The 11,500-nt window shown below is 45.1% G+C and overlaps 1 protein-coding gene across 4 annotated transcripts in view; it reads left to right on the plus strand.

The window, feature by feature from the left end:
• LOC106815262 (protein YIF1B-B-like) overlaps positions 1–4,822 on the plus strand; it is a 28,788-nt gene extending 23,966 nt beyond the window's left edge. For 3 of the 4 annotated variants that reach the window (XM_014819706.1, XM_014819705.1, XM_014819707.1), the window contains exons 6-9: positions 1,354–1,411; positions 1,669–1,824; positions 2,894–2,987; positions 3,408–3,832. In XM_014819706.1, the coding sequence (XP_014675192.1) occupies positions 1,354–1,411; positions 1,669–1,824; positions 2,894–2,987; positions 3,408–3,590 (491 nt within the window). In that variant the 3' untranslated portion in view covers positions 3,591–3,832. Of the gene's footprint in view, positions 1–1,353; positions 1,412–1,668; positions 1,825–2,893; positions 2,988–3,407 lie in introns of all 4 variants that reach the window. The other variant, XM_014819704.1, reaches the window with a different exon arrangement.
• Positions 4,823–11,500: the final 6,678 nt, after the last annotated feature.

Consider the following 11,500-nt stretch of genomic DNA (forward strand, 5'->3'; position numbering starts at 1 on the left):
ATACTCGTGCACGGCAAATATACATTATACATGTTATATATACTATATGTGTGTGCGTGCGTGTGTGCGTGCGTGTGTATACTCCTATATCTTCATGTATATATATCATATATTTCCCAACGGAGTCCATATGTTTTAGTAGGGAAACATTTGTATCAGCAGGTAGCAGTGCAGTGCCGTAACATTTTCGTAACTTTAAAAGCAGAGGCTGGATTTTTTGTTACTAAACAAGAAAAATAGGTGTTTAGTAGCAGATTAGTCCTCAAAGTGATTCCTCAAATCGACTAGAATCTGCCACATTAGACAATCATGGAACACCCAATCTATGCAGCACTCTGTATCAAGTAAATAAATTGCAGCTAGTAAGAGCTCGGGGACACTTATGGGATTTGGCAGGGTATATCATAAAACGTCCATAAGTTTTTTAATTGCATTTTGTGTTTTGCTAACACTACGTTTTACCTCCTCTTTCCCAATACCATATCTCTCCCTCCTCTGATTTCTTCTTCTCCTCCTCCTCCTACTCCCCCCCCCCACTCAGCTGATAGGTGGTATTGTTCATCTGTTTCTCGCTGAGTGAGAGATTTTAACTGCAGCAGCAGTAGTGAATACTTCACCATGCCCACTTCCCCCTCCTCCTCCTCCTCCTCCTCCTCCACTTCCACCTCCTCACCTGCTCCTCCTGCACTTATTCATCCTTCCGCACTCAGCTGCTAAATGGTAGTGTTTGTTTGTGTCTTGCTGGGTGAGGGATTTTAACAGCAGTAGCGGGTACTTCAGCGCATGCTGTGTCAGCAGAAGAAATAGCTTGTAGAATTGGCCTTTTGTCATTGACACCCGGAGAGGTTTTCCAGAACGAAATTAAAGCCATTGTGCCCTATCACAATGCAGTGTGTCAGAACTGTCAAAGTAATTATGATTAGTGAATTAAGCAGCATTTAACAGGAAGCGAGTGTGTGATAAAAAGAAATAGGAGGGAATTTGCAATAGAAGGTGTAAATCCTTGATCACCTTCACAGTCTTCACTTTATTTCATAGGCAACAAAAGCTGAATATAGGCTGCATAAGCCTGCATTAGACATGTAATTGGTGTGTAGTATATGTAAAATGCAAAATGAAATTGTGTTCAAATGGAAGATTAAATATCAACTCTGTGATTTCTGTGGTTTACATCATTTATGAAGTTAATGCTATGGCATTTATTTTTCAGTTATCAATTTATCTTAACCCAATCCTAGCCGAATTAAACTACATGTAACCATCGTATACTCCTAGTTGCAATTTGCATTTCATACTGTGCTGCTGCATGTATTTATATAGCATAGCACTGCAATCTGGAACTTTCTGTTTCAGTGATGGCGTTTGTAACATATTTGCTGGTGACTGGAGTAGTGCTAGGAACACAGCAAAGGTAAGTTTCGGGGGCATATATAAGTAGCAACCTAAAATAATTCCTGAATATGTAATTGCAGTCACAAGACAATGCATAACATAGTAAGCGTATTACCATCTAATGTAATCATTGCATAGCGTCTTACTGTGAACGTGTAAATATTGACTTAGGTGATTCTGTGTGCCACTCGATATTTAGGAGTCCACTTCACTGTCTCTCATTGCTGATCTCTAACTTTCATCTTTTGAGTTAAATGATTGCCCAAACCATTATAGGTTCTCACCTGAGCAGCTAGGTATGGAAGCAAGCTCGCTGCTTGTCTGGCTGGTCATTGAGGTGGCCTGCCTGATGCTTGTTCTCTACATTATGAACATGAAAACCGATCTAAAGTATCTTGATGTGCTCGCTTACTGTGGCTACAAATACGTAGGGTAAGTTTGTTTTGTGTCTTTAGCATGTGATTTGTGATGAACTGGTAGGCGAATATGTGTGTTTTCCGTATAAATAGTCATAACCAAGTAAGTGGATAGGGTGTTTCTGTGTTAGTAGTCATGAACAAGTTGGTGGATATGTAGCACTACCGGAATTAAATCACGATAACATGACCAAATTGGCCCCAATGCAAACGATCGCACGACTGAAACACACATCCATAATTGAATTGAGACGATTGTAGGCACCCTGCATTTTGCCAGGAGGGGTGGACGGTCTTCCACCGCCACTACATGGGTTGGTGGTGAGCTATGGAGTATATAGTAGCTGTAAGGAGAAGCTAAGTCTACTGCGTAGTGATCACATTATGATTGAAACACAACAAGATATAAATAATCGTTACAGTAATACATTTGGCAAGTAATTAAACAATAATTTATTTAATATGCTGCCGCCAATGAGAGCGCCAACATGGACGTGTGTTTTTGTCGTGCGGCCGTTTGCGTTCTACACGGGGGGGGGGGGGTAATTTGGGCGTGTTATAGTGATTTAAATGTGAATTTCTAGCTGGTCAATTAAAGATTTTATAGATAATAAGTTTATGTTGCAGGCTAGGGTGATTTTTTATTATGCCGCAGACTACAGCGTTGCCGGCCACGCTGTAAAAATTTATCTTTGATTCTCGTCATAGGTTGTACCAAAGCCTTGTAACGGGGTGCAAACCTCCCTAAGGCTTGTTTGTGCTAAATGTGACATTTTCTAGATCTACTGATCTAGATATGTAGTAATCAAGAACTGGTAGTATGTCTGATCAACAAATATTTACATGCTCTTTGGTCAGGAAATGCAGTTTTAAAATGCGCGCATGAAAATAATGTTAGGAAAAGCAGGGAAAAATTATAATACGATTAATATTGCCAATATAGGTTATTAAATTAATATTGTAAATTACATACCTTAAAACCTTACAGCTGTTGTGCACTACGTTTTAATTGTTAGTTAGTTGCAGTTGTATGAACCATACTTGCCTGCTGTTGGAGTAATAAACAATCAATGTTGTTTTTCCAGAATGATTGCGGTTGCTATTGCGTGTATGATTTTTAACAACATGGGATTCTACGTTGCATTAGGCTGGGTGAGCTGCAGCATAATGTTCTTTTTGGTAAGTGTTTCTCATCATCGGTATACTAGATTGAAATTTCACACTCAGTCCAACACCCGTAACCATTACTACAAATAATATAAATCTCAGTACAGGATTAAAACTCGGAAACGTTACTATATGTTATAGTATAGTTAAACACTATAGCAACAAATGTTACTATAATGTCTAACCTATATATATATATAATATATACCTATATATATATATCATTCTAGTAATTATTCACATATTTATGTGAACTAGACTCTGTTGAAGCCCATGAGTAGTTACCGATAGAGACATTTCTAATATATGTAAGTTTGTCTGTTAGGTAAAACATCATTAGACATGTCTATAATTCGTAGAGAAGAGTGTGTGCAAAGTGACTAGTCATTTGAAACAGTGATATGTAGCCGTGTTTGTTTCTGTGTGTGTTAGGTGCGCACACTAAAAGTACAGATACTGCCAGAGGCGGAGGCTGACCAGCTGACAGGGAGCAAGCGACGCATCTACCTGTTGCTCCTCATTGCGATTCTGCAGCCAATCTTCATCTATTGGCTGACCAGCGGGTTGTTCTCATACCGGCCAACGCTGATTGGGAAGATGGCAGCAAGTCTCTAGCACATCAAATTTTAGAGGTGCTTTCATGTGCCAACTGATTAGGATGTGCTGGTGTGATGGATATTGCTGCAGCAATGACACCATTTGCAGCATAAGCATTAGTAACAGCAACAGCAGTAGCAGCAGCATTACGAGCAATGAGCAGCAGCAGCAGCATCATTACCAGCAGCAATTCCAGCAACCACCACCACCACCACCAGCAGCAGCAGCAGCAGAAGCAGTAACAAAAGCAACAGCAGCAGCATAGTCAGTAACAATACAAGCAACCAGTCACAGCAACAGCATCATCACTGCCACCAGCACCACCAACCAGCTGCAGTAGTAGTAATAGCAACTAGGAGCAGCAGCAGCAGCAGCGACAGCTGAAGTAACAACAGCAACCAGAGTACCAGTAGGGGAGGAGTAACGATGTAACAACCACCAGCAGCATCAACAGCAGCAGGAGGAGTAAACAGCAGCAGTAGGTAACTAATCTAAGTGAGGTATCCCTTTTCTTTAAGTCATAAACTAGTTCATATTGCACTTGTTGATCTTGTCTGTATGTTGCATCTGCAGTCGTGCAGTAATTTATATATAACACCAAATGCCTTTTTTGATTGAGAAATTGAAGATGTTCAAATAGCAGATTTTATGCTTACTTTTGAATCGCAAGCTATGGTTAAAAATAATTAGTCTGTATAGCTAATTATGCTGGATAAATATTTACGGGAGAAAAATTCACGTTTATTGACGGCTTCCACCTAACAGTATCTATTGCAAATAAATTGTCACAATATTTATGTAAAATGTTTTATGTTTTATGTTTTATGTTCATTATTTATGTAAAATGTAAAATGTAAAATATTTTTGTAAAATGTTTCTTTTCCTGGGAAGATCAGTTCACCACTATGAGTAAAATGTTCTTGCAAATAAATGTCACCCATGTTCTCTTGTGCGTGGGTCTACAATATCAATATACATCTACTAGCTTAAATAAAGTAATGATAAGATTATGGTGCTTGTAAACAATTGTTATCACCGATCGGAAATGCTGGGGCATTAAACTGTGCAAAGGCCATTTACCTGCTAATGTGCCTAATAAACGTCTTCTAACGAAGATTGATCGATTTTATTTGAAAGTACAGATCATCCATTACCATAAGCAAGGTTGGATTGTTTGTTGAATATACTTCTGCTACTGATGGTTGTGCAAGGGATCGAATGGTTTGAGTAAAATGAGGTCAAGTGCAATATACGAAGGCATTAATGTTTTCATTTTTAGCTCATCTGACATAGTCGGATGCAGCTTGTAGAATCGCATGATCGTCTCTCCGTCCGTGCATCAACAGTTGTGCACAAATCTTAACCGCTCGACGTACAGTCACGATATTTGGGACGTTGGGGGAGGGGGGATCATCAAAACGAGTTGGGATGTCGAAGCTTGGGGTCAAAGGTCAAAGGTCAAGAAGAAGGGGGAACATTTCCTCCTTCACTTAGGGTATAGGGAGGAAATGCAGAATTGCATCACAAATCTAAACGGCTCGACCTAGGCTAGTGATAGTCGGTGTATAGCATCATGGTAGGAAATATTATCACTGTGCCGAAATTGGAGGTCACAGGTCAAAGGTCAATGGGGCACAGGGCAGATTTTAGACATTTTCTGAGGACATGGTCTGACCAGTAAACAAATCCATGTTTAACCCTCCTCTTGAGGGTCAAAAAGTTATCCGACACTTACTCTTCGCATGTCAGCAGAAAATACATTTCATGGTCCTTTCAATAAAGCCATAAAAATGGTAGGTCATCGCTGAAACCAAAAAGTTTTTCAATCACTCCATACTATCCCCACCACATGCACTGGCAGTGGGCACTGGCAGTGGCATAAGTTACATGTATAAACACACTGAAAGTACAGAATGCCCATAGAAATTATACGATTTAAGGAGCATAAACCTTCTTCAACCAAATTTAGCTTTTGAAATTTCACTGTGACATAATATTGTAGCCTCACACATCCAGGCATGTATAGATACTACTAGCAAACCCGGCCGTCAAATTCTTTCTAAGGTGTAGTTTTTGCCTGCGTTTAATTAGTTACAGGTGGCAGCTCTCTATTTCAGCTTGTAGGCTTGCGTAGGTAAATGGATGAGTGCTTACCTATTCTGTCTTGCAAATAGTTGTTGCTACTACGTACGATGGGAGCTTCCATCTTTAATCTGAAGACACTTAAACGTACGCGCCATCTCGTGGCAACTTTCATAACGATCCCAACAAACATTCCTTTGAGAAGGTTTCTGATACCATCCCTGTGCATTCCACTGTTTCGGCGTGTATGTGAACACATTTGGGACTAACAGGGTTTACTAGAATCCCACCACTCCACCACAGAGTCACCGCAGTAGACGTTAGATGAGCGCTGTCGCTCCGCGGCACTTGTTGTATAGTTATACTCCATGCTGCCCATATATGTGTCATGCAGGTAGCCAGATGTGCTCCATGCTGTTCATATTATCACCATGCTGTAAGTGTTTACATCATTGCCATGCTGTTTCACTGTGCTTCATGTCGACTTGTTGGGTTCCATGCTGTTCTGCTGTGTTTGACGTTGTTCTGTTGCAATCCATATATTGATCACCCATTGCCTCTCCTCTCCTTCCCTTCCTTCTTCTCCTCCTCCTCCACCTCTTCTTCCTCCATCTCCTCCTACTCCTCATCCCCTCCCTCCTGCTCTTCCTACTCCGCCACCTCTTCCTCCACCTCCTCCTCCACCTCCTCTCCCTCCTCCTCCCCCCTCCCCTTCCTCCTCCACCTTTTCGGCTTTCATTTTTCCCACACTTTGCCTCCCCCCTCTTCCAAACACCATGTCCGTCTAGCGACAGAAACTAGGCGGACGAAAAAATCTGCGTGCGTCGTTCGATCGATCATGCCCCCCCCCCTCCCCCCGTCCCCTTGACGACGTTTGCCGATCAGATTTTAATTAGCGCTCGTAGTTGCAGCGGCGGTTTAGACTCGCTCGCAGCTGCCGGGGAGGCTGGGGCTGCTGATTAAGTCGTCTGTCTCTAGCGATCGCCCGTCAGCATCCTGCGATCACCCCTCTGCGTCCTGCGATCACCCCTCTGGGTGGCGGTGGTGGATGTGTGTGTGTGTGTTGGAGGTTGTGGTGGGGTGGGGGTGGGGGGTATGTGTGTGTGTGGTGGGTGCGTGTGGTGCGTGGCGTGCGTGCGTGGTGCATGTGCGTGGAGAAGGGGGGGGGGGAATAATTGAACGAGACACAACGTTTTTCGGACGCGCGGGATGGAAGGAATGCCTAGCAGACTGGTGTACGCGGCGTAGAATGCGGGCGGATGGATGGCGCGCGCAGCGTGTGTGGTCAGTGTGGGTGGAGTGATGGGCTTGTGATTATCGGGTTTCGAGGGAAGGCCGGAGAGGGAGAAGTGGAGGGACGGCGCGGCACAGCTGCTCAGCGCGTGGGAACTCCGAATGAGATGATCTCAAACATCGAAGAGGACACAATCAGTCTGCTGCCGGCCCAAAGTAATCACCATTCACACAAGGTATAAGGTATCTCTGCCAGGCACCAGGGTAAAGGTTATCTCTCTCACACAGGGTAAAGTAACACCTTCACTGACAGGGTAAAAGGTATCTCTGCCACACAGGGTAAAGGTATCTCTCTCAACACAGGGTACACATACAGTAACACCTTCAACACAGGGTAAAGCGTATCTCTGGCCACACAGGGTAAAGGTATCTCATCTCACACAGGGTAAAAGTATACACCTTCACACAGGGTAAAGGTATCTTCTGGGCCACACAGGGTATAAGGTAATCTCTCTCACACGGGTAAAGGTAAAACCTCACACAGGGTAAAGGTATCGTCTGCCACACAGGGTAAGTTATCTCTCTCCCACAGGGCGTAAACTTAACATCACACATCAGGGTAAAGGTATCTCGGCCACACAGGCATAAAGCTAACTCCTTCCACACAGGGTGAAAGTAACACGTCGACATAGGGTAACTAAGTAGTAATTCTAGTTGGTTGTAGAGATAGCATTTCCGTAAAAGTAATCTAACTTAAATATCGAAGTGTGTCATCAGCCAGCCCTCCGCGAGCAAGTCGCACTGGGTAAACCGAACATTTGTCGCGCCGGTGCACAAAAAACGACCCGCACCAGCTAAGCGTTGCGCGAAGGCGTCAGCGCCCGCCTGGCTGGTCACCGCCGCAACGACGATGTTTACCCAAGGTTCGTAGCGGGTCTTGCCAACGTGTTATACAGTACGATATTTTTGCCAAAATAAATAAGGGCCCCCTTATTAGTACTTTATTTTGGTGAAATCTTAGGAACCTTAATAGTCCTTATTTTTGTTGCAAAGGACGCATTTTTTTTTTCAACATTTTCTGTGCTGATTTTGGCGAAATTCTCGACTTAGGAGTAGACATTGTTGTATCATATATACGTGAATAGTTTAAATCTGCTGCTTGGCATTGTGTATAGTAAATAATTATTAGTGTATTTCTTTAATAGTTGGCTGATCTATCAGAAATCGCGTAAAAAAGGTCTTCATTTTGGCCTCCAAAAGGGTCTTCATCAAGTCCTTATTTCAACATGTGTCTTACTACTCATGAACACTGTTTACGCGTACGCGCTGTCGCATTGTTGCCAGATAAGGATGTTGACGGCGGCGGCCGGCGCTGGCTTCAGCGTAACTCCGAAGCGGTCGACGCGGCGAGGCGCGCGGGCCGTGACGTCAGCCCGCGCCCGGGCGTCGCCCGCGTCGCGGCAGCCGTGCAAGACCACCTGCTCAATCGTCGCTCCACGGCGGGATCCATTCCTCGGACCGTCGGCAACCCGAGCAGAGTAAGGTGTTTGCCATCTGTGGTGCGTCGGAGAAACTGCCGGAATACATAAAAAAAATTTTAGATTCCGGATGGGAACTTACTCAGTATGACTCGTACGTGGCCACCTTTCTATTATCGATTGATTTTTTTTTTTGTTTTACTTAATTAATTATTTAAATCGATGATTATTTTCTATTAGGTATTTATTATTTATTTTCATTAATCTTAAATTTTTTGCGTCGTTTTTATTTAGATTTTTATTCACGTGCACTGTTTTCTCGTCGTTTTTTGCAGTGACCAAAGCAGACGGGACATTCAGACCGTTCCGAACAACCATGGGAACACGTGGTGAGACGCACTACTAACTGCGCCCTAACATTGAAGCATATCCAATTACGCATGGTGCCCTGCCCGCGCCATCTGTGGCAAACATCTGAACATGCTGGTCCATTGTGAGTCCTTATACCGGCTCAAACTGCATGCAGCGCCCCCTTCCCACACTCCAGGCTATACACTGCACAATGCTAGCACTATTTTACAGTGGGCGGAGGCTCCGGGGAAATCGACAAATGGCAACAACGGCCGCGAAGTCGCCGTCGAAACAAACATTGAATTTCTATGATTTGCATGTTTGTTTGGTGGACCAAATTGTAAGATGGTTTAAGTGAATAACGAAAAAATGTATCAAAGACAATGTTCGAGAATTGGGTATATTGGCAAGCATCCCGAAAATTCCATAGATAAATACGTGAACTTCGTTTTAGTCAAACCAGCGTAAATGATTTGAAAGTAGTAATGGGCGGGACTATTTCGTATGCACTAATTTTATCAAATTTCTTCATGAATAATGGTCGGCGACTATTTATTATCTTTGCCCAGCTTTCTACCACTAAACACCGTATTACAGTCGGAAAGGAGTAACAGGGAGTCGCTGTAAAACTTATAGTAACAAAAGCGTAAGAATTCGGTTACGGAAATCAGCTTTGTGTGCAGTGCGTAGAATTGAGCCAGGACGAGAGACTGCCATCTTGTCGTGGAGTTTGATACCGGCTGTGCTCTCTGTTCCACTCGGTAAGAAGTGAACGGTGCTTGGTCGTGTGCGGTCGGTCTCGTCTGCCACCGTGTGGCGAGAATACATGTGAACGTGCTTGGCCGAGCAATGCCGATGTAGTCTGCGCAACTTCCATCGCCCTGTCGAAACATGTGAAACGTCGTTTTGAATAGTTGAATGGTCGCTCTTTCTTGCATGTCCAAGTCCGCCCGTGTGTGCTCGCAAAAACTTTTTTTCGCTCCCCTCACTCCCTCACACGAGTGATTTGGACTCGTTCGTTCTTAACCTGCCTGTCATCTCGCATCTGCCTCTGTCTATCTATCTCTCTCTCTCTCTCTCTCTCTCTCTCGTCCTCTCTCTCGTTCCTCCTCTCTCTCTCTCTCTCCTCTCCTCTCTCTTCTCTCTCTCTTCTCTCTCTCTCTCTTTCTCTCTCTCTCTGAGCTCCCTCTCTCTCTCCTCTCTCCTCTCTCCTCTCTCTCTCTATCTCTCCTCTCTCTCCCTCTATCTTTCTCTCTCTCTCTCTCTCCTCTCTATCCCGGCCCCTCTTCCCTGATCCTCCTCCCTCTCTCTCTCATCTCGTCCTCTCTCTCTCCTCTCTCCCGCTCTCGTAGCGATCGGGTCTCGCTCTCTCGCGAGCAGTCTCTATCAGATGGCTCCTCGTCTGGCGTGTCTCCCTCCGGGGGGAGACAGAGAGAGGGAGAGAGAGGAGAGTAGACGAAGAGAGAGAGAGAGCGCGCGCGCTGAGAGGAGTAGAAAGCGGGGGGGGGGAGGCAGAGAGAGCGTGCCCGCAGTGAGAGAAGCGGAGGGCAGAAAGAAGAGTCCCTGCTGAGAACGCGAGGAAAGGAATACGGCGCGAGCAAGAAGAAGCGAGGACGAAGAGAGGAGGAGGGAGAGGGAGGGGGAAGAGAGGGTGAGAGAGAGTAGGAGGGTTGCAGAGAGAGAAAGGGGAGGAGGTGAGAGAGAGAGGAGAGGGTGAGAGAGAAGAAGAATGGGAGGTGCAGCGGAGGTCCTCGATGCGCGATCGCTACAGAGGTGGGTCCTGTGTGTTGCTTGTCTACGGGAGTGCAAAGACAGAGAGAGAGAGAGAGAGTAGCAGGCGCGCCGACGGTCAACGAGAGATCAAAGAAGCAGAGCGCACTGAGAGGAGAGAACACTCGGGGCGGTGCGAACAGACGACGACGAGAGAGAGAGAGAGAAGAGAGGGGAGAGAGAGTAGAGAGAGGAGAGCGAGAGAGAGAAGAGAGCGAGAGGAGAGACGAAGACGAGAGAGCTGAGCAGAGAGAGAAGAGAGAGATGAAGCTCTGACTAGACGATCTGGCAAGCTCACAGTCAGTCCCTCCAGTCGGGCGTGTCTAGAGAAGGAAGAGCCACGAGAAGTACCGACGAAGAGAGAGGACGCAGGTCGCCCGTGAGCACGAAATGGGCTATATAGCCATTGAGAGAAGGAACGATGGCTCAGTCAGAGAGTTAGTCACGTGCCAGGAGAGATGAAATAGTACTGATCAGTTTAGATGGTTGTGGACGATTTCCGGTTACGGATGCTTTTGGTAGTGTGTCTATTTTCTTCTGCAGGTCTTAAATGTAGAGAAACTCTGCTTTCTCTCATCTTATTGGAGGACTGCTTCTATATCTCTTCTCTCTCACTCTCTCTCGATCGCCTTTTCGACTCTTCTCTTTATGAGACGAAAGGACTGAGCAGCATCGCGCAGTAAGGTAACCGTACACGGGTCATCGCTCGGTCACTTATGGCAATCGGATGAAAGAGTCCGTGCTTTTTTTTTCTCTCTCTCTCTCTGCTTTTCATAGCAGGGTTTGAGTCCGATAAGCTTGTGGAGAACGAGGACGAGGTGACAGTCACCAGGCAGCGGAATGGGCAGGCGGCGCGTGTTAACACTGCGACGAGGAGAGCTACGAGGGAGGGAGAGGGAAGAAAGTATAGCCGCCACAGGGGGGAACGGCATAACACATCAAACTGCGTATGTCGTCCTTCCTCGAGATAGCAGCGGAAAGAGATTGAAAGATCACAGCCAGAGCTGAGCCCAA

Source organism: Priapulus caudatus, unplaced genomic scaffold, assembly GCF_000485595.1.
Source record: "Priapulus caudatus unplaced genomic scaffold, Priapulus_caudatus-5.0.1 Scaffold1075, whole genome shotgun sequence".
Taxonomy (NCBI): domain Eukaryota; kingdom Metazoa; phylum Priapulida; class Priapulimorpha; order Priapulimorphida; family Priapulidae; genus Priapulus; species Priapulus caudatus.